Below are 23,583 nucleotides of genomic sequence, written 5' to 3'. Positions count from 1 at the left end.
CTCTACCACTTGAGCTACAGCGCCACTTCCGGTTTTCTGGTGGTTTATTGGAGATAGGAGTCTCACGGTCTTTCCTACCCGGGCTGGCTTTGAACGGCGATCCTCAGATCTCAGCCTCCTGAGTAGCTAGGATTACAGGCGTGAGCCACCAGCGCCCGGCTGTGTTTGTGACTTTAACTAATCATCACTATCCCACAATACTGTGAATTTTGGGAAATTATGTAATCACTTAATCACAATAAAGAATTTGGGGGAAAAAAAACCATGTTGTACATAACAACTAAATACAATTTTATCATCTTTTTAAATTATAAATTTGAAATAAATGGTTAACATTTCTTTTTGTCTTGATGGCATGTAAAATAACAGTGTCTCATATTCAAAATTTTATTTCTCTAAAACCTATTTGAAACTATTTTTCTAAGGCAGTGTTTATTTACATACAAAAAAGCTAGCTACATTGTAGATTGCATTGTTGTTAAAACCTATGAGATGATTTTGCCAATTTTTCACCTCTTTGAGAATATATACTACAGATAGATAGATAGACTTGATATTTTATTTAAGTAAATATATTTCCTTTATTTTATTAGGAAGAAAATTCTCGAAAAAGAATCCTGTGTCCTTTAGATCCAAAACAGTAAGTATAGAAATAAGGATTTTTCTATACTAGAAGCAATAAATATTGAAAATCTCATTTAAATTTTTCTCCTTAAATTTAGCACAGTATATGAAGATCAACTAGCAAAGCATTTGAAAAAATGTAATGCAAGAGAGAAGCCAAAACCTGTAAGTGTTGGACCAGTAAAATTAAATAGTGAAATCTCTGGTATATAATGTTTATCTACATACACATTAGTGTATTACATTTAGTGTATTACAAATGGACATATTATTAACAAGACTCTTTAGGCTTGAATTTGGTAAATTCATTTAAGTGAATATAATATGTGGGATTTTAAATACAGTTAAGAGTCATAATTCAGAATAGAATTTTATAGAAAATAAGCATTATTGAGGGCATCATGACCTTTACTCATTCCACTTTATTGCCACTGTTAAACATGTAATTAAAGCTAAATTCACAATGGTATTTTATGCCATCTGTCAGCCAAAAGCCATTATTATATCACATGATATACCCAGGGGTTACTTTCATTTTTGAATCAAGATTTGTAAAATGGTATTATTTTGTGCATCTGAATGTATACAGTATAGCAGCCACTGAACACTTAGGCTTTTCTAATTTGAGACTAGGTTAATTTTAAACTAATCTTGAAAATCTAGTTTCACATTCTTGGGAGCCATATTTTACATCTAGATGCTGTAAAACCACATTATTTAGGGTAGAATAGAACATTTCCATCATTGAAGAAAGTTCTGTTCCATAATGTTGATCTAAATCTTTACCTAGAATTTATCTCTTTGCAAATAGGCTTAAAAGATCTCATATTAATTTAAATAATACAGTGTATAGTGGGGGAGGGGGTATGAAATTAATGAATGAATGAAATGACTTAGTGTCACAAAACATTTCTGCTTTCAATTTTTTTGTTTTAAAGTATTTTTAAATTTGGCACCCTGTCTTGTGTATCCTTCAAAACTCTTCCTTGATACACAAAAACATATCCTGCCTCTTCAGGCATTTCATTTTCTTGGTTTTGTTGTTATTTCCAGACAGGACTCACTGTATAGCTCAGTCTGAGCCTCAATCTTGTGACCCTCTTGCCTTCCCCTCCCAACTGCTGGGGTTATAGGCATGTGTCACCACACTTAGCTGCCTTTGCTTTATAATCAGTATTTTAATATGGCATTGTAATTTTAATATGTCTTTTTTTGGGGGGGAGAGGAGGGAGGCCAGTTATGGTGTTTGAACCTGGGCCTGGGCGCTGTCCCTCAGCTCTTCAGCTCAAAGCGAGCATTCTACCACTTGCGACACAGAGCCACTTCCAGTTTTCTGTGGGTTAATTAGAAATAAGAGTCTCACAGACTTTCCTGCTGGGCTGGCTTTGAACTATGATCCTCAGATCAGCCTCCCAATTTGCTAGGATTACAGGCATGAGCACCTGCACCCACCTTTTACTACCTTATTTTAATATGTCATTGTAAGATTTTTTTATTATGCTACAAGCCTAACAAATGGAATATACTCTTGTTCTTGATTTAATACCATAAGCAAAACTGGTACAGTCCTTAGTCTGTGCTATAAACAGGTAAAAATGTTCATAGAGATTGCTACTGAATTTTTTTTTAGGTGGTATATGCTTATTTAGATAACTTGAATCTCACTAGAATCAAAGATCCACAGAGATTAGTACCTTCTGATTTCTACCAAATCTCCAACACTGAAAAGAAACCAATCTCTGTAACAGGCACTCAGTAATTATTTAATAACTGAATGAATGGGAGGAAGGAGGACAGATAAACAGTATGAGATGGAAGAAAAGAATCTTTTTCAGCCGGGTGCCAGTGGCTCACGCCTGTAATCCTAGCTACTCAGAAGGCTGAGATCTGAGGATTGCAGCTCAAAGCCAGCCCGGGCAGGAAAGACCGTGAGTGAGACTCCTATTTCCAATAAAAACCACTAGAAAACAGAAAGTGGCGTTGTAGCTCAAGTGGTAGAGCACTCGCCTTGAGCTGAAGAGCTGAAGGACAGCGCCCAAGCCCAGAGTTCAAGCCCCATGACTGACAAAAAAAAAAAATCTTTTTCAGGTTAATTTTTGTGAGTTTCATATTAATAAATAACATGGTATGGTTTTGTTTTGTTTTTCAAGGATTTCTTTATTCAAGATATTAATGCAGGCTTAAAAGATGATACAGAAATACTTGAACAATTAGTAAGTATTTAATTCCCAGTGATATTGGTAAGTTATCTCCACATTGTCAATAAGCCATATTCTCATTTTTGTCTGTAATAAATGTTATTTTGAGTGGGGAATACATTTTCCTGTGGAATCAGTATTGTTAATAATAGCTAATTCATAGATTAGCTTCTACCTCATAAGACGCTATAGTAGAGCTCTGAATTCCCTGTGAGTTCTCTGAGTGTAGATTTTTTGACTTCTCAGGATGCCAGAGGAATTAAAGTAGCATGGCATCCAGTGAAGGGAGATTTAGCAGTTGGGCAAATCTAGTGGTAGCTCAGGAGAGATTTTATCAGGAAAAAAGAGCCTAAACGGCTGTGAGATTTACCTATTAACTTTCCACCATGTCTCTTGGTTTGTTAAAGCATTGGGGGACTACATTATTTAGTTTTCTTTTTGCATACAGGTTCCCATTTCTTCTCTATCAGAAGAGCAGTTGGGAAACTTAATTAACAAATTGAGAAAAGCAAGTGAAGGTAAGTCTGTTTAAAATTGCAAGTTAAATTATTTTGGAACAACTAAGTGGTATATGAGTTGATACTATTTTGGTTTTATAAAAGGTTAATGTTACAGACATATAGTTTGAGGTTTGGCTGCTTCAGCTGTCATTTTATATACTTGCCACAGGTTTGAGTTCCACACTTAATGATCACATCATGTCTCACCCAGCATTACATGATGCCATTAATGACCCTAGAAATGGGGATTCTGCAACCAAGCACTTGAAACAACAGGTATATTTTAGGCCACAATAACTACCTTTGTAGTTTTAATGTATTCTAGTCTCTCTCCGTATAGTTATTAGTCATATTTTGTTTAGCCTTTCAGAGTATAAAGTTATGTACATCTCAAAACTATGTATAACTATTTTTTAAATTTTTGGCATGGATACAGTTCTGATGTTCAGTTTTCAATTTTTTTTAAATTTTTTTGGGGGGATCCGGTCATGGGGCCTGAACTCTGGGCCTGGGTGCTATCCCTCCGCTCTTCAGCTCAAGGCTAGCACTCTACCACTTGAGCCACAATGCCACTTCCAGCTTTTTTCTTTTTATATGGTGCTGAGGAATCGAACCCAGGGACTCATGCATGCAAGGCAAGCGCTCTACCACTGAGCCAGCTTCCCAGCCCCAAGTTTTCAATATTTTAAAGCAAGAAAAAAATTAAAGCTGAACAGAAATGACCATGGTGTAAACATACTGCTTGATAGAAGAATTGCCTTGCTGTTTTCCCATTTGAGCCAGACCTGTTTGCTCTAGTTTATAAAATAATCTTGTGAAGTTTGCAGGCTTCTATTTTAGGTAACATTGAAAAATTACAGTTACTTGGTCCAAGAAGATGCTTTGTTGAGTTTGGAGCAGGCAAGGGAAAATTATCTCATTGGGTTGATGTTGCCTTAAAAGATGCTGAAAAAGTTCACTTCATCCTCGTAGAAAAAGTAACTACAAGATTCAAGGTAAGTGAAACCACATCAGCACATGAGTAACCAAACTTTGATAGCAGTGATGAGACTAGAGAGGAAAGCCAGTTTAGGGAAGATTCTGTGCTTTTTATCGAGGAAGTAATTTGATGTTATTCTGCTATATGCTGGACATAGAGTGAAAAACATTTGGTTCTTGCCTTCAAGAAGCTTCCATCTACTGGGACAGATATACAAGTATTTTTGTTGTGTATATTAAGTTTCTTATGATAATGCTAAAAACCAGATACTCAGGATTATGAAGATATCAACCTAACCTCATACCTGTTTTATTATCCATGATAAATGGAAGAGGAGAAATTGTGGGAAATGCTTTTATGCCTTAAGTGATTAAGTAGTTCTTTTCTTGAGGAGAAAGAAGATGGATGGGTTTGGAGAAAGAAATGAGTTCAGTTCTGGATGTGTTTGCTGTTGAAGTAGGGCTTTCTAGTTTATAATTAGATATATGCCTAAAAGGCTGGGATGTGGGCTAGGACGGTAGCTCAGTGATAAAGTGCTTGTCTTGCATGCATGAGGCCCTGGGTTCGATTCCTCAGCACCACATAAGCAGAAAAAGCCAGAAGTGGTGCTGTGGCTCAGGCGGTAGTAGAGCACTAGTCTTAGAGCTGAAGAGCTGAGGAACAGCGCCCAGGCCCAGAATTCAGGCCCCCTGACCGGCCAAAAACAACAACAACAACAACAAAAACCAAGGCTGGGATATATATTTGTTGTAGAGCACTAACCTAGCATTCCACTAGCACATACAATAATAAAACTTCAAAGAAGTGGTTGAAGATGTAGCTCAGTGATACTTTTCTAGCACGTATAAAACCCTGGAGTTAATCCCCACACTGCCAAAAAGAAAAAGTAGATAGGTATCTGAAGATCCTTAGATCTGGGTCACAAATGAAGATATGTACATCATTTGAATATTTGGTGTTTAAAATAATTTCAGTCTTTCACGGGGTGTAAGAAGCCACAGTATAAACTAGGGATAACAAAGATAAAGGCGATAACAAATAATCATAGGCAAATTCTTTAACATCTTGGTCCCTTTGTGAGTGAATTGGAAACTTTTAGGGTTAAAATAAACATGCACAATAATCGATACCATTTTCAAGCCTTATAAAAATTTTTATTTTATTATTTTATTTTATTATATTTATTATTTTATTATTATGGAGTTTTCATAAAAAATATACAACTTTAAACATTTTGTTCATTCTCTTTTTAAATGGCAAAACGTAAAATGGAACTTGAATTCTGAAAATAGAAATCTTTTTATTTGCATATGGCTGGGTTTATTTAACATAAAAAGTCATTGTTGCAATAATATTCTACTTATGCAGGTGGATGGTAAACACAGAAAGAAAAATTCAGTGTTCGAAAGACTTCAAATTGATATTCAGCACTTATGTTTGAGTAAGTTGTGTAACTTTCCACAGTTCTCCCATAAAGTACAGAAATTTCAAACTCAGATAAATGGGTTTTTTAGGAAACCCATTTATCTGGAAAAACAATTAAAATCAGTCCATTGTCAATGTGGAATATGTAACAAATGCAAATTGAATTAGGATTGCAACCTTAAAAAACTGGTTTTAGATATCAACTGCGAGTAAAGTAGTATATTTGAGGAGAGTTTAATAATTAAAGTTTTGATAAATATGTCCTTATATTGCTTCTTTGTCTTATTTAAATTAATTTTAAATTTATTCATACCATAAGCACAAGCCTTTTTCCCAAAACCATTAAATGAGATAGTTTTTTTGTGTAATTTTATATAAAATATATTTCCTAGAATTTTAAATTGTGCTGAAATGAATCAGCTGTGGAGTTCCGTGCACACATACACCTCCTCAGTCATTATTTTCACTGCCCTTTCTATGCCTTTCCTATGTTTTTATTTCTTCAAAAAGGAAATAATGCAAATATCCTAACTTTTTCCATGCCTTGAGAAGCAATACAACATTTATATATAAACCACTGTATTTAAAATTATTTAACAATCTATTACTTTGCTGATGTGATAAACTGTAAACAAGTTCTTATATTATATGTTGGATTCTATACAGGAAAAAAAAAAGACAGCTCTATAACTCAAAGATTCTGATCACTTTAGTAGTTGTGAGAACCAAGAGAACAAACAATTTTTCCTTTTATCTCAGACAAGATTCCTGTGCTAAGAGAAGGAAAACTACCTGTGGTAGGAATTGGAAAGCATCTGTGTGGTGTGGCAACAGGTATGTAAACACACTAATAATTTCTCAATCAGTTCGTGAAGTTCTAGCTTAAATTGTCCCTGATCATTTTTAAAGGTCTCTTCTAAGTAGTTTAGTTTTTCTTGTAGGGACTTTTTTGTGTGTGGGTTTTTGCCAATACTGGTCTTGAACTCAAGGTCTTATTCTCTTATGTGGCTTTTTCACTTAAGGCTCATGCTCTACCACTTGAGCCGCGCTTCCCATTGCTAGTTTAGATTTTTTTCCTTTAATTTTTATTTATTTTTTTAATTTATTTAATTTTTACTCATTTATTTTCTGCTGGTCCTGGGGCTTGATCCTCCAGCCTAGGCACTGTCCCTGAGCTTTTGTGCTCAAGGCTAGTGGACTACCACTTGAGACACAACTCCACTTCCAGCTTTTTGTGGTTTATTAGAGATGTGAGTCACACAAACTTTTCTGTATGAGTTGACTTCAAACTGTGGTCATCAGATCTCAGCCTCCTGAGTAGCTAGGAGTATAAGCATGAGCCACCAGCACCCAGCTTTTATTTTTTTAAGTAGTTATACAAAAGGGTCTCAGTTCCATAAGTCAGATGAATACAAAACATCTTGATCAGTGTCACCTTTTCCATCATTCTCCCCCACTTTGTTTTAGTTTCGATTTTTTTAACAAAAAAAAGGTTCTATTTCCTGGTAATTTTTGTTTTTGTGTTTATAATTTATCTTCATAGTGACTATATTCAATTCTGGAGCAAAATACAGGGATTTTCCACCTATCCACTTATTTGGGCTATTTTGAAGGAAGTACTTGGAAACTTTTGGGAAACTTTTCTTTTGTTTTTGGTTGGTCATAGTGCTTGAACTCAGAGCCTGGGTGCTGTCCCTGAGCTTTTTCACTCAAGCCTAGCTCTCTACCATTTTGAGTTACAGCACTTTTGGTTTTCTGGTAGTTAATTGGAGATCAGAGCCTCAGGACTTTCCTGCCCAGCTGGCTTTGAGCCATGACCCTCAGATCTCAGCCTCTTGAGTAGCTAGGGTTACAGGCATGAGCTATAGTTGCCCAGCTCCAGAGATAGTAATTTATTATTATTGACCACAGTGCCTAGTCTATGTTAGTGCTCCCTAAATGTCAGCCATTGTTCCATCATCCTCACAGGGGAACGTGGAGCTTCTACTTGATATGATTCAAATAGACAAAATGACTTTAAGTAATATATATTTGGGTTGTTGCTCATATTTTTAGACTTTATCATATACCTTGTCTTATTTAACCTTCATTAAAAATAAATCAGTTCCGGGTGGGAAGGCGACTCAGTGGTAGAGCCTTGCCTTGCATGCATGAGGCCCTGGGTTCGATTCCTCAGCACCACATAAGCAAAAAGAAAAAAGCTGGAAGTGGCGCTGTGGCTCAAATGGTAGAGCGCTAGCCTGAAGAGCTGAGGGATAGCATCCAGGCCCAGAGTTCAGGCCCCACGACCGGACCCAAAAATAAATAAATAAATAAACCAGTTCCATTATGGAATGGGGAGAGCACACATTTTGTTGCTCCTCCTGTGTAATCTGCGTTTCTCAAAGGAATAGCATTTGATAGCTCTCTCCCATGTCCCTTAGATTACTCTAAATCCCCTTTTCCCCCCTTATCTCTGCTGCAGTTTTTATTCTACTTGAAGATCTGTCTCCTCCTCTTTGTGACAATACCTTCCCATTTCTTTCCCTTCCTCAATGCTATTCTTTGTTTTGTTTTTTGTTTTGGGGTCCAGTTGTGGGGCCTGAACTCTGGGCCTGGGCACTGTCCCTCAGCTCCTCAGCTCAAGGCTAGCGTTCTACCACTTGAGCCACAGCACCACTTCCGGCTTTTTTTTTCTGCTTATGTGGTGCTGAGGAATCGAACCCAGGGCCTCAGGCATGCAAGGCAAGCGCTCTACCACTGAGCCACTTTCCCAGCTCCTTTTCTTTCACGGTCTTCCCACTCTACTTGTCCTTTAAATCTAATGTGCCTTGTGCATATTTAAATTTTTATTTTTAAATTAATAAAAATTTTTTGTAGCCCTAAGATATAAAAATAGATATTAAAAGATCTGTTATTTCAAGACCAACCTGAGCAGCATAGTGAGACCTCCACCCTCCCCCTCAAAAAAAAAAGTCTGGAAAGAGAGAACTTACAGGATCATAGAGGAACTCTTTCTCCAAATAACTGTTCCCAGCATTTGTTGACTGAAATTCATATATTGAGCTAAATTTACTAATGAAATATCAGACTATTTAATATCCAGTTTTTACATGTTAGGGTAATAAAATTTAAGAATAAGAATTTGGTTTTTTTAATTAATTGGACACAGCATGACAATCTCATCAGAGGAAAAAGTAGGTTTTGTAACAATTTATTTTATTGAACTTGCCAATCTATTTAGTTTTAAAATGTGTTAAAATATTTTCATTTTAACATGGAGTATATGCTCCCCTACATTTGTACATATTAATCATCATATGCTTTGCATATGAAAGGCCATCATTAAATATTTGCTGAATGAATGCACATACAGGAAGGCTACCCAATGAGGTCTACTTCCTACATTCTGAACCCTTTTTCTTAACTTCTCATTTATACTATTTGCTGTGAAAGTCTTACATTCCAAAATCAGTATCTTGAACATCTCATCAATATGCTAAGCAAAATTGTCTTTCTTCTTCATTTTCTTTGTGTTTCTTAAGCTCAAAACTCCTCCTGGAATGTAAGATAGGAAAAGAAAAAAAAGTTTTCTATGCCATTGACGTCCTCAATTAGGGTAGGAGAAATGAGAGACAAAATTGGACAAGAAATTGAGATTGTAGATCTTAAGCTCCACTTGTCGTTTTATTGGAAAATAGGTTCTTTGCAGAATAAAAGCAGAAAAGAACACATTTAAACAGCGTTGGTAATTTATGATAGAATTGGCACAAGTAGAAAGCTGATACGTTTGAGCAAAGTTGGTAATTTATGATGGAATTATTACAAGTATAAGGTAGGTAGCTTTTTGTTGTTCTTGTTTGGTTTTTAAAAGCCATAACGTTTAAGAAATGTGGAAAAATGCTTTTAAAGATGTTGTGGTTTGGGGGGGGTACATAATTGTGTTTTCAGATCTTGCATTACGATGTTTGGTTGAAACCTATGCTGCCTGTTATGAGAAAAGGAATGAAGAACCTTTAGCCAAACGCATAAAGAATGATAAAACAGAAAATGAAATTAACACTTTGGCCAAGGAAGGAAGTGAAAATAATGTCCCAGAGAAGTGGACCCCTGTGGCTGGCATTGTTATTGCACTCTGTTGTCACCACAGGTGTGAATGGAGACATTATGTGGGCAAAGAATATTTCAGGGGTCTAGGCCTTGGAGCAGTGGAATTCCACTATTTCCAGCGAATGAGTAGTTGGGCGACTTGTGGGATGCGGAAAGCGCCTTTGGAAGACACAGCTATTACTACAAAGAGCAAAGATCATCAAAGTGATGACAGTGAAGAACATGATGATGGAGAATATAGGATCACAGATGACAGCACTGATAATTTGCCTGGGTGAGTGACTATAAGACACAACATTGAAGAAGAAATACTGTATTGTTATAGTACAGTTATCTTCCCTTAATAATCTAGTAAAACACTCCAGCATGCCCAGTGGATACCTATAACTAGTGCTGTTACCAAAGCCAGTGTCCACTGCCATACCTCCATCATCAGTCTGATCCTGGAAATGACTGTTTAGGTGACTACTGAGCAATGGGCAAAGGAGAGATCATGTCCCATGTGGGAAGGATCCCATCAGGCTACTAAGAATGGCACTAATTTAAAATTTATGAATTATTAACCAGATGCTGGTAGTTTATGCCTGTAACCTAGCTACTCGGGATGCTAAGATCTGAGGATCATGGTTCAAAGTCAGCCTGTGCAGGAAAATCCAGGACACTATGATCTCCAATAAACTACTCAGATAAAGCTGGAAATGGCTCTGTATCTCAAGTAGGGTAGAACTCTAAGCCTTGATCAAAAAGAAGCTCAGAGACAATGCTCAGGCCCTGAGTTCAAGTCCTAGGACAGGCATAGAAAAAAATTACGAATTGTTTATTTCAGGAATTTTTCACTTCCAGTTAATATTTTCATAGTAATTGAACTTCAGATAAGTGGAACCAGAGAAAAATGAGAGGCTACTTTTCTTATCAAGGACTATTACCAACAATTTTTTCAAGAGTATTATTTTTTACAATCTAATTTTATTTCATGTGTGTGTAATGTGCCAGTACTATAGCTTGAACTCAGGACCTGGGTACTATCTTTTCACTTTTTTTGCTAAAGGCTAGCACTTTACCACTTAAGCCACAGTTCCACTTCACACTTTCTGGTACCTAATTGGAGATAAGAGTCTTATAGATTTTCCTGCCTGGGCTGGCAGGACATCCTCAAATCTCAGCCCCTGAGTATCTAGGATTATAGGAATGAGAACCTGCCTATTTTACAATCTAATTTAGAGTAGGTTAAATGGACATCCTTCTATTAATAATTTATAATTAATAAATTAATAATTTATACAATTTATATAATAATTGTAATAAGTTAATTAAATGTTTTGGGGCTGGGTGGGTATAGCTGAAAAAAATGTACGTACATCTTAGAAGGATGAGACAGCACCTTGTACAGTATGGGTTATTTAGCAGCTTCTCAGTAAATAAATAGAAGTAACTAAAATAATTGTCATACTTTTTTACAAAATTTTAACGTTTTGTATGTTTTATTCAATTTAGGATTCTCACTGTTGAAGAAAAGAAGAAGATAGGGCATCTTTGTAAACTGCTGATTGATCAAGGCCGAGTTCAGTATTTACAGCACAAGGGATTCAGTCCTGCTTTACAGAACTATATAGACCCTTTGGTGTCTCTGGAAAATGTATTGTTAACGGCCTTACCAATTCCTTCTTCTTCACTACAAACAACTGGTTAATGGAAAAGAAATTCAGATATCTCCTGTCTTCCACAAAAGAAAATTTTTACACATACAAAAATATACATACCAGACAATACAAACTTTATAAATACTGTAGCCTCATTAAACTTTGGCAAAACATTGTTTTTTTACTTCAGAAGTCCAGAGAATTCACCAAATTCTTAAAGTAATCCTCTTCACCAGGGCATTTTGAATTACATTATCCATCAGTATTTATAGACATTAATAAAGCAGTTGAACAGTTGACTTGCTGATCTGAAACAAACATAACACACCAAACACACAATTAACATATGAACTTTCTATTTGCATTCATTTGGGAAATTTATTTTCCTTTTGTTTTATTTCTCAAGCTCAAAATGTTAACTATCAATTGTGAGTTTGTAACAAATGCCAATCTGAATATTTGGCTTTCCATGTGGATGTTTTTCTATGCAGATCTTTAAAGGCTAATCAGTTGTGCTGGACATTGGTGGCTTATGCTTGTAATCCTAGTTACTCAGGAGGCTGAGATCTGAAGACCAAAATTCAAAGCTGGCCTGGGCAGGGATTCCATGAGACTCTTACCTCCAGTTAACCACCAGAAAACCACAAGTGGTGCTGTGGCTCTAAAGCTCAGGGACTGTGCTGAGGTCCTGAGTTCAAGCCCCATGACTAACCAAAACCAAAAACAGATGATCAATTTGTGATTTTTTTCAAATGCAAACAAATTCTGACATGTTTACAATCAGTAAATGAAATCATCTTCAAACATCTGTACGGTATTACCAGAATTTGTCCATTATAAACACCATCTGAAGAGATTCTTTCATAAAAAGGGAAAAAAAACTTTCACTTTTTTGTTAGATAATTATCCAGTTAGAACTTCCCAAATGATACTTAAAAGCGTTAATTACAAATTAAATTTGAAATTTATAAATAACGCTTGAAATTATCTATGCATCGTATCTTTTATCAGGCCAATTTTGACAAATGGTAAGCACAAAAAATAGGTATATTCTCTCCAATTTGAGAAAGTAATTTGGAATAAAATAGAATTAGATGATGAAACCAAAAACCTCACATTTAAGCATTATTTACCTAATAAGTAGTTTCTATGCACAAGCAAATAATAAACCAAACATAGAAGTGACTGTTACTCTTTAACACATCTATTGTTCACTTGTTTCTATATCTGTTTGTAAAAATGGTTTTAATTATTAGTGCATATTCCAGAATCTAAAATTGTAGAAAATGGAATGCTAGCAAGATAACTATAATCTTAGCTCAGTTTTAATTCTGGACCTTTCTAGTCTAATATGTCATCACACTGCCTAGGTTCAAATTCCAACCTTACCACCTCTCAGCTGTGTGACTTTGGGCAAGCTACTTCATCCTTTTGTGCCTCTGTGTTCTCTTAAAATGAGGATGATTCTAATAATAAAACCTACCTCACAACTTCATTGCGTGCACATAAAATGTTTAGAATATTTTCAGGCGCACAGTAAATATTCAACAAATATTAACAAATGATGCTAATTCTAGTAATTCAGGAATGGATCTTTAATAACAGGTAGGCTTTTAATACTTATGTTGTTTTTTTCTCATTGTAAGTTATGTCAAATATTATTAATGTATGGTACTTTGATTAGTTTTTGTTAGTTACTCAGTCTCCAATCAATATAAAGAAGATGACATGTCATTTAATACTTATTTTACTGAATCATAGATGTTAATTTATGTCCTAAGATTTGTATCATTGAACAATTTATGCCCTAAAATAAAAATTATCCTACAGTAGACATAATCTTTCTCTTTTTTTCCTTTTTTTTTTTTTTTGTAGTGCCAATACTGGGGCTTGAACTCAGGGCCTTGCACTAGCTCTTGGCTGTTTTGCACAAAGTTGGCATTTTACCACTTGAGCCACACCTCCTCTCCAGACAAAAGTCTGTTATGTTTAATCCAAGAACTAGCATGTTTCAGTTCTGAGCCTTATTTAGCTTAATAGTGTTTGTGATAATGATAAGAATACTTTATCCTCAGATCCCAAACTCCTGGAAGTGGTGCTGTGGCTTAAGTGCTAGAGCACTGGCCTTGAGCTGAAGAGTGCCAATGCCCAGAGTTCAAGCCCCACGACCGATTCAAAACAAAACATTATCAAACTGAGTAGCTAGGATTACAGGAATAAACCACCACCACCTGGCTTAGAGCTATTTTTTGTTGATCATCCTCCCAACCTGTCCTGTGATCTTGTCTACAAGATCTAATGACTATTCTTTTTGTGATGCTGTGGGTAAAACTCAAGGCTTTAGGGATGCTAGGCAGGTACTCTACCAGGGCACTATATCCACAAGCATCCTCCTAAGCATCCTCCACTGGAGATTGGCAAAAATGACTGCCTCTTTAGAAAAATGGTTATTGGCTGATAACACTTTTCAAAGTAGTTACATTTAGATGGGCTAAAGTCTATCTGTTAAGTCAAAACCTCCACATTTTGGTGATTTGTAAAGCCATAATTTTTATTACTAAGCTATCACTTCACAGATAATTGTGCTCATTGTTTCATTCCCCTAATCTTGGCTTAAAAGCTTTATTTCCTTAATGAAAACATTACATCTTAAATTATAAGAGATTAAGTGATTACACAATTTATATCAAAACCTCATTCTAAGTCATGCTGTAGACTCAAGCCTGTAATCTTAGCTACTCAGGAAGCTGAAATCTGAGAAGCATGGCTCAAAGCCGGCCGGCCAAGGCAGGAAATTCCATGAGACTGGTATCTCTGATTAACTACCAAAAAGCTAGAAGTGAAGCTGTCACTGAAGTGGTAGAACACAATCCTTGAGCCCAGAAACTCAGGGATAGCATGCAGGCCCAGGATTGACACCAAAAATCAAGCCCCCCCCCAAAAAAAACAACCTCATTCTAATTGTTGATTAAAATCTGTGTCCTATGAAAATTTTCATGTTTGAGGTTGGTGATGTAACTACAGAGCACTTGCCTCTGCCTGGCGTGTGTGTGTGTGTGTGTGTGTGTGTGTGTGTGAAGAGAAATTGAATGGGTAATGGATGACTTCTTCATTCAATTGATAATGCTTCAAGTGCCTGCTCAAAGAATTTCTTTCCTGACTCCACTTGAAAATGTGTGAATACAACTTTTATTTCCTCATTTTTATCCAAGTTTCCATCCAAGTTCCACTTCCCTCATTTTTCTCCTACAATATTGGCGAAGAGTCTAGAAAAAGTAAGATGGAATGAGAAATCCATAAAGAAATGATAGAAAAGTTAACTATATACACATATTACCAAAAAAGATTGGTGTACAAATCTCCTACCTGCTTTCCGTGACTCCTGTATGTATGTATGCATAAACTGAAGGCCAAATAGTTCCTGGTCCTCCTCTTCATCTGTGCATGCACTGGGAGGAAGTGTTACTTCCAGTTTCAGTGGGTTGTCTCTGAAGTTGACAAACCTAGCAATTCACCAAAAACAGTATTTTTTTATAGGTGCTATAGAAATGTACATTTATTTTCCTAGAGAAAGATCAAATGATTAGTTTCAGTGACTGAATATTTTGGTGAGATATGATATATCCCAAGAATCTTTACATTGCCTAGAAAAAAAATACTAGCTTTAGGTAACTTATTGTTGCCAGTGAGATTGTGTGTGTGTGTGTATGTGTGTGTGTGTGTGTGTGTGTGTGTGCCAGTCCTGGGGCTTGAACTCAGGGCCTGGGTGCTGTCCCTGAGCTTTTTTGCTCAAGGCTAGCACTCTTACTACCTAAGCCACAGCTCCACTTCCACCTTTTTTTTGGGTGGTTAGTTGGAGGGAAGAGTCTCTCAGCCTTCTAGCCTGGGCTGGCATAAAAGCACAATTCTCAGATGTCTCCTGAGTAACTAGGCTTTACTAATGAGATTTCTTAGCAGTATAAAAATATTTTTCATAAACAGGTCACCAACATAAGCTATATCTTAAGACTGAGAAATCCCAATACTGTTTACGTTTGATCATTCTTCCTTGAATAAGACCAACACTGCATGAACCTGATCCATCAAATTATAGAATTTCATTAGAGAAGGCTTTGAATTTATTTATTTATTTATTGCCTGTCGTGGGGCTTGAACTCAGGGCCTGGGCTCTGTCCCTGAGCTTTATTGCTTAAGGCTCGTGCTCTTCCGCTTTGAGCCACAGCACCACTTCCTATGCATTTTTTTAACTTTTTAAAAAATCTTTTCTTTTTTGGCACTGCGGATTGTACCCAGGATGTTGCATTTGCTAGGCAAGTGCTTTGCCACTGAACTATATCCCAGTCTGATTGGAGGTTTTGAGAAGATACGCATCATATAAATTAGAACCCAAATTTATTAATCATGGTCTCTAAGTATTTGTTGTGTGGCCAAAAATGACATGTTAGTTTTCTATCTACAACTCATTACCTCAGATTTGCCATTTCTTCCATGCATGCTGGAATATCTTTCAATTTATTATTGCTGAGAACAAGAGTACCCAGATTTTTCATGTTGCTGATTGCTTCTGGTAAGCATGTTATTTCATTCCTCTGTAGCCATAATGTATGTAGATTTTGCATTCTGGAGAATTAAAAGAAGTTTCTATGATCAGTCACATTATATAAAATCTGGGTTTTTGTTACCTGAAAAAATAAAAGAAATTGAGCCACTGTGCACCAGTGCCTATAAACTAACTACTCAGCAAGCTGAGATCTGAGGATCTCATTTCAAAGCTAACCTGGGTAGAAAAGTCTCTCCAATTAACTACCAAAAAAAAATCTGGAAATGGAGCTATGACTTAATGATAGAGCACCAGCCTTGAGCAAGAAAGCTAAGCACCCTAGGCTCTGGGGGCGGGGGGAGGTAGAGAGAGAGAAAGAGAGAGAGAAATCTCATGTTTGCAGTGTCTCTTTGAATCAATATACTTACTGATTTAACTGACTTTACAATACCTGAATAAACTACATTACAGAATTAATCTTCAAAAAAATTAACCTTCTAGCCGGGCACCGGTGGCTCACGCCTGTAATCCTAGCTACTCAGGAGGCTGAGATCTGAGGATCACGGTTCAAAGCCAGCCCGGGCAGGAAAGACTGTGAGACTCTTATCTCCAACAAACCACTAGAAAACTGGAAGTGGTGCTGTAGCTCAAGTGGTAGAGTGCTCGCCTTGAGCTGAAGAGCTGAGGGACAGCGCCCAGGCCCAGAGTTCAAGCCCCACAACTGACCAAAAAAAAAAAAAATTAACCTTCATAGTACTATGCTCCCATGGTAGTAGAAATGAAATCAACATATTTTAGAATTCTTCACAGTTGTCACAATTTTCTTAGTGTTGTAAATGTTGCATAAGTCTGAGTCTAAAGAGACAAGTCATAAATTATTACCAAGCCTAGTCAGAGTAAAGGTGGTATGCACAATGGTTAACAGCCTGGATGCTGGCCAGAACGCCTACTAACTGACATTGGAAGTGTGAACTAACGTTCTCTGCATTTGCTCCCGTGTCCTTTTGTAAAGTACATAAAAATGCCTGGCATGCACTCAACCATGTGGGTAACATGGTGGCATATTTTTGCCAAATGCCAAATTTTTGCACAACCAGTTTTTCCACTCCCTAAACCCTTTTACATATTTGGCATACATGAAAACGTTCTGTGGCAAGCCAGCGTATTTTAAAGTCCATGAGTGTATTGTGATCAACAATGCGTGGGGGCTCCCCTTTGAGTGGTTCAGTCTGTTTTCAGTTCTTATTTTCCATAGGTGGTTTTAAGGCATTGGTTAGTAGCATTCAAAAGTTATTCAGTTTACCTTTCTATGGTTTCAGGAAGTTGCTCAAGTCTGTTGCTTCCCATATCTAGCCACTCAAGCGCAGGCATGTTCAACACAGCGGGAGGGATGGTAGTAAACTGGTTCATACTCAGATCGAGGTGAGTGAGTTTGAACAGCTTGCTGAGCTGCAGGAGAAAGCAAGGCGTTTCAAACCACATCTACCATGTGAATTCCTGGAAGGTTCACCCTGATCCAGGAGCAATTTGACATTGAGGGATGTTTGCATTACATTTGAGTGTCCATCATAGTAGTTCACAACCAATTGGAAAGTAAAGCTGAGTGACTTTCCAGTGAAATAAAAAATTATCATACAGACAGGCACTCCTGTATTTGCTAGCTATTCATGAGGCTGAGATCTGAAGATGGAGGTTCAAAACCATCACAGGCAGGAAAGTCCATGGGAGTCTTATCTACAAATAACCACCAAAAAGATGGAAGTGGCTCAAGTGGTAGAGCGCTAGCCTTGAGCGCACGCGCGCACACACACACACACATACACACACACATATATACATGCATACATATATATATATATATATATATATACACATATATACATATACATATATATGCATATGCTTGGGTTCAAGCCCCAGGACTGGTACCAATATATGTGTGTGTGTGTGTGTGTGTATACACTATATAATATCTATTATATAACATATTGCTATATATAACATACAAATTGCATCTACTCAGAGCTGGGGATAGTGGTGGAGCATGCACTTAGCATGTGTGCAGTCTAGCACAAAAGAGGAGAGAAGGGGTGGGCGGGAATAAATCTAGCCAACGGAAATTCATTTTCCAAACTAACCAAATACCAATATTAACAGGACCTTCATGCTCAAGCTTTTTCTTGGCTCTATGAGTAAGCATGTATCATCAAGTTTTACTTTCATCCATATATCAGCTTTACTGCTTGATAATTATAGTTTCTAAATAAACCCTCAAAAAATATTAGTGGTGACACACACCTGTAATCTCCTCTACACAGGAGGCTGAGACCTGGAGGATTGTGTTCTGAAGCCAGCCCTAACAGAAGAGTCCACAAGACTCCATCTCCAAAATAACAAGCAAAAAGCTGGCTTGGCTAAATGGGAGAATACCAGCTCAGCAAACAATCAAGCTGAGAAAGTGCAAGGTACTGAGTTCAAAGCCTGAAACCAGCAAATATATGCAAATATACATACACACACATACACACACATAACACATAGTAGGATACTGAAGGAGCTAAGGAGAGAGTTCTCAGAAGAAGAGGTAAGAATGACAAAGAAACATGTGAAGAAGTGCTCAGTATCCCTGTCCAGAGAGGAAATGCAAAGCAAAACAACTCTGAGATTCTATCTCACCCCAGTTAGATTGGCCAACATTTTGAATTTGAACAGCAATAAACGTTGGTGGGATGTGGGGAAAAAGAACCCCTATTGCACTCTTGGTGGGAATGTAAACTAGTACAGGCACCCAGACAGCAGCCTGGAAGTTCCTCAAAAAACGAAACCTAAATCTTCCCTACAAGCCAACCATACCACTCTTGGACATCTAATCCAGCACATCAGGACCCAGGATACTGGAAAGACACTTGCATACCATGTTCATTGCTGCACTATCCACAATAGCCAAGCTATGGAAACAAGTCAGCTGCCCTGCCATAGATGAGTGGATCCAAAAAAATGGAGTACCTGTACACAATGGGATTTTACACAGCCATTATTATGTCATTTTCAGGGAAATGGATGGGCCTACAACAAATCATGTTGAGTGAGGTAAGCCAAGCTCAAGAGACAAATGAAATGGCAGGTTTTATTTCATATGCAGAAGCTAGATCTAAAATACAAAGGGGGCCAGATGCCAGTGGCTTATGCCTGTTATCCTAGCTACTCAGGAGGCTGAGATCTGAGGATCCAGGCACAAAGCTAGCCCTGGCAGGAAAGACACTAATCTCAAATTAACCCCTCAAAAACTGGTGAAGTGAAGGTATGGCTCAGTGCTAGAGCACTAGCCTTGAGCAAAAGAGCTCAGGACAGCACCTAGGACCTGAGTTCAAGCATCTCAACTGACAGATGCCTATGTACATCTGATTATTCAAAATAATATTTATTGGAATGAACTCCAGGAAATGGAGTTCTTGGTTGTGATTTTATTTTCTTTTTGTCTTGTTTGTACATTTACCCATCTTTGGAAAAGTAAGGGAGGGTATAGAAATGGGCAGGCAAATAGTGAACAAATGCAGCAGTGATATTCACTAGATACTATGCTGAAAATGAACTATACAACTTGTGGGAGGGGATGGAAGAGAAAAATTGGGAGAGAGCAAGGGAAAGGGTAAAATTATCTAAAAAGAAATGTACTCATTACCTGACATATAACTGCAACCCCGCTGTACCTAACCTTTATAATAACAACAAATTTTTAAGTAGTAGGACAATACCAGTATTCTCAGTTTTTTTTAAACAAAAACCGAATTGATATGACAGTTTCCAGTCTACTCCTCCTTACTTCATACAATTGGCTATGTGTCATTGCTCTGCATGATTTTCAGTTTTTATTAGTGTAACTAAGTGCTTGTTTGGTAGCCAGTACTGCGGCTTGAACTGAGGGCCTCTCACTTGGCTCTTTTGTTCAAAACTGGTACTCTACCACTTGAGCCACACCTCTACTTCCTGCTTTTTTTGATGGTTAATTGGAGAGAAGAGTCTCAGACTTTTGACACAGTTCTTCAAGCCATGATTCTCCAATCTCAGCCTCCTGAGCAGCTAGGATTATAGATGTGAGCTACCAGCACCTGGCTTTTTTTTCTTTTGAATTTTATTATTTTATTATTTTTTCTTAATTCTGTCTGGATTTCAAGGAGATAGCAATCTAAATATATCAATATTTATCAACAAAATATATCAATACTATGACAATAATGGAATTACCTTTTGTGTTACAAATATTTTTCTTTAATTGAAAAGCTGCAATGTAGCTTTCTAAATAGTATTTTTTATTGTGAAAATACTGTACAGAGGGGTTACAATTACAAGATAGTCAGTACATTTCTTATCAATCATTGTAGCCTCCTCCTTTGTTTACCCTTCCCAGCCTCCCCTCTCCCCCCCCACCCAATCCTCCCCCCCCACCAAAGTTGTAAAGTTCATTTTCAACATGACAACTTGTACTTCTTCTAAATAGTATTTTTGACATAAGATTTCTAGCCTTTCCTTGTGAGTTTTCTTTTTTCTTTTCCTTCCTTCCTTCCTTCCTTCCTTCCTTCCTTCCTTCCTTCCTTCCTTCCTTCCTTCCTTCCTTCCTTTCCTTCCCTTTCTTTCTTCCTTCCTTTCTTTCTTTCTTTCTCTCTCTCTCTCTCTCTCTCTCTTTCTTTCTTTCTTTCTTTCTTTTTTCTTTCTTTGCCAGTCCTAGCACTTGAACTCTGGGCCTGGGCACTGTCTCTGAGCTTTTTTTGCTCAAGGCTAGCACTCTACTATTTGAGCCACAGTACCACTTCTGGATTTTTCTGTGTATGCAGTACTGAGGAATTGAAGCCAGGGTTTCATGCATGCAAGGCAAGAACTCTACCACTAAGCTACATTCCCAGCCTGTGAATTTTCTTTTTTAACATATAATGGAGAAGTAAACTACTAGTAGATAGAAAATAATAGGATAAACACTTAGATTTTTCTGACCTCTTGTGGAAGATCACATATATCTCTGTTGACAGCCAGTTCTAGTTTCTCCAAGCTGGCACAATTACTTAGTTCCTTGGGGACAGTTTTGATTTTGTTGTAGCTAAGAATCAGTTCTTGAAGTCTAGTAAGTAGTCCTACAAAACAAAATAAAACAAAACATAGTGGAAAACAGATGAACAACATGTTTCTAGCTACAATGAAGTATTATAGGGCAGATTTCATATATAATTCACAGTTTTGTTTTTTTGTTTGTCGGTCGTGGGGCCTGAACCCTGGGCCTGGGTGCTGTCCCTCAGCTCTTTACCTCAAGGCTAGCCCTCCACCATTTGAGCCACAATGCCACTTCCGGCTTTTTCTGTTTATGTGGTGCTGAGGAATCGAACCTCAGCATGCAAGACAAGTACTCTACCACTGAGCCACCTTCTCAGCCCCTAATAAACAGTTCTTATTTTCTCCCTTTTTCCTTGTCAGTGCCCTGCCCCAACTTTAAACACAGGAAAAGTGTTGGTGGTAGGAACATGACTATTTTCGTTGTTTTAACTAAACTACATAGCCTGGGCAGAAGGTAACTCAGTGGTTGAGCCCTTGCCTAGCATCTACCAGGCATGGGGTTTGAGCCTCAACACCAAAACCAAAATATATTGGGCAATTTTTCATTTGAAGGATTTTTTTCCCCCACTGTGCCATGAATTTTCATTTTCTTTCCCTCCCTCCTCCCTCCCTCATTCCCTTCCTCCTTCCCTCCCTCCCTTCCTTCCTTTGTTCTTTTTTGTGCCAGTATTGGGACTTGAACTCAAGGCCTTGTGCTTTTGCCTGGACTTTTCACTCAAGGGCCTGAACCCCATCTCCACATCTGGCTTTTTGCTGGTTAATTGGAAATAAGAGTCTCTTTTATTTGTCTGTCCAGGCTAGTTTCAAACCTCCTTCAGATCTCAGCTTCCTGAGAAGCTAGGATTCCAGGCATGAGTCACTAGCGCCACACTAAATGATTTTTATTGCCTTCAGCTTGTTGTAAGAGGAATAGCTAAATCAGCAATGTTGTTCCCGAAGCTGCCAAACAGACTTTTCTCATTTTGAAATCTCATCTCTCATTGCTCCAACTAACCCAGAAGCTTGCTTCCCTTGAGTTTCAATTAAGATGAAATGTTTTACAGTTTTCTTGCAACTTGGGGATATGTGTAGTCCACATACTTATAAAAAAAAAAACCAGCTAGATAAAATAGCACGGGAGTAAAAGCAATCTTTCTTACCAATTCCTCTTGGTATCTCTGAAATTGTATTTCGAGATAAATCTAGTACAATAAGATTCTGGAACCGTCCAATGAATTCAGGAATTTTCAACAAACCAGTTCTATGAAGTTGCCATTCCTGTAGTTGATTGAGTTTCAGTAAAGAAGAAGGGAGAGTCTAAAGTAAAAGAAAAGAGTCACTATATGACTTAAGTTAGATCATTGGCACACTGAGGTGTGATATTAATTAATTACTAAAAAAACACTTTGGAGCAGGGACTGGTAGCTCATGCCTGTAATATTACCTAATCAGGAGGCTGAGGTTTGAGGATCATGGTTCAAAGCCAGTCATATAGGAAATTCTGTAAGATTAATTTCCAATTAACCACCAAAAAGCAGAAGTGAGGGCTGGGAATATGGCTTAGTGGTAGAGTGCTTGCCTAGCATGTATGAAGCCCTGGATTCGATTCTTCAATACCACATAAACAGAAAAGGCTGGAAGTGGTGCTGTGGCTCAAATGGTAGAGTGCTAGTCTTGAATAAAAGAAGCTCAGGGACAGTGTGCTCAGGCCTTGAGTTCAAGCCCCAGGACTGGCAAATTTTTTTTAAAGCAGGAAGTGAAGCTAGGGTTCAAGTGGTTGAGCACCAGCCTTGAACAAACAAGCTAAAGGACAGGCTTTGCATTGAGCCTACAAAAAAAAAAGGACTTGGGAAATTTTTAACTTTTGTAGATAAAAAAAATTCCAAGTATTCTATGTTACTACTAAGTTCTAAGACCTTTACCTTTTTTTTTTTGCTAAAATTCAAACTCCAGTTATAGCATAATTAACAAAAGTGACATATCTTTGTCAATAATGTACACACATTGGAGTATATTGGAAGTGGCACTGTGGCTCAAGTGGTAGAGCGCTCACCTTGAGCTGAAGAGCTCAGGGACAGCACCCAGGCCCAGAGTTCAAACCGAACAACTGACAAAACAAAAACAAAAACATTGGAGTATGTCTCAAACTTCTGTTCTACTAGGCTTTCATAAAGTCAATGGACTATTAAAATCAAGAATATTCAGCCAGGTGCCAGTGGGTCACACCTGTAATCTTAGCTACTCAGAAGACTGAGATCTGAGGACCATGGGTTAAAAGCCAGCCCAGATGGACAAATCAATGAGACTCTTGTCTTCAGTTAACCACCAAAAAGTCAGAATGGGAGATGTGGCTCAAGTAGTAGGAAAAGACAAATTGGAGTTCAAGTCCCAAGACTGGCACATACACAAATAAATGAGATTATCCAAAAGATCTTAATCAGTCATTTAAACTTTTCTTCAGTTCAAAGTATCTTGAAAGTATTTTTTTGGGAGGGAAATTTTTTTT

At 37.4% G+C, this 23,583-nt stretch overlaps 2 protein-coding genes across 3 annotated transcripts in view; one reads left to right on the top strand and one right to left on the bottom strand.

Annotated features, from left to right (window-relative positions):
• Trmt13 (tRNA methyltransferase 13 homolog (S. cerevisiae)) overlaps window positions 1-12,032 on the top strand; it is a 15,308-nt gene extending 3,276 nt beyond the window's left edge. The window contains exons 2-11 of one of the 2 annotated variants that reach the window (XM_013031430.1): window positions 594-640; window positions 723-789; window positions 2,775-2,837; window positions 3,271-3,340; window positions 3,492-3,598; window positions 4,183-4,317; window positions 5,670-5,742; window positions 6,486-6,560; window positions 9,657-10,089; window positions 11,310-12,032. In XM_013031430.1, the coding sequence (XP_012886884.1) occupies window positions 594-640; window positions 723-789; window positions 2,775-2,837; window positions 3,271-3,340; window positions 3,492-3,598; window positions 4,183-4,317; window positions 5,670-5,742; window positions 6,486-6,560; window positions 9,657-10,089; window positions 11,310-11,505 (1,266 nt within the window). In that variant the 3' untranslated portion in view covers window positions 11,506-12,032. Of the gene's footprint in view, window positions 1-593; window positions 641-722; window positions 790-2,774; window positions 2,838-3,270; window positions 3,341-3,491; window positions 3,599-4,149; window positions 4,318-5,669; window positions 5,743-6,485; window positions 6,561-9,656; window positions 10,090-11,309 lie in introns of both variants that reach the window. The other variant, XM_013031429.1, reaches the window with a different exon arrangement.
• The window catches only part of Lrrc39 (leucine rich repeat containing 39), a 19,330-nt gene continuing 7,056 nt past the window's right edge, over window positions 11,310-23,583 (bottom strand). The window contains exons 3-8 of the mRNA XM_013031432.1: window positions 22,238-22,394; window positions 20,985-21,121; window positions 17,299-17,444; window positions 15,923-16,075; window positions 14,822-14,958; window positions 11,310-11,763 (exon numbers count right to left, since the gene is read on the bottom strand). Of these exons, the coding sequence (XP_012886886.1) occupies window positions 11,708-11,763; window positions 14,822-14,958; window positions 15,923-16,075; window positions 17,299-17,444; window positions 20,985-21,121; window positions 22,238-22,394 (786 nt within the window). The 3' untranslated portion in view covers window positions 11,310-11,707. The remainder of the gene's footprint in view (window positions 11,764-14,821; window positions 14,959-15,922; window positions 16,076-17,298; window positions 17,445-20,984; window positions 21,122-22,237; window positions 22,395-23,583) is intronic.

The sequence above is a fragment of the Dipodomys ordii genome, unplaced genomic scaffold (genome assembly GCF_000151885.1).
Source record: "Dipodomys ordii isolate 6190 unplaced genomic scaffold, Dord_2.0 Scaffold139, whole genome shotgun sequence".
Taxonomy (NCBI): Eukaryota; Metazoa; Chordata; class Mammalia; order Rodentia; family Heteromyidae; genus Dipodomys; species Dipodomys ordii.
Note: the sequence above shows the minus strand (reverse complement) of the source record. Positions and strands in the feature narration are given on the sequence as shown.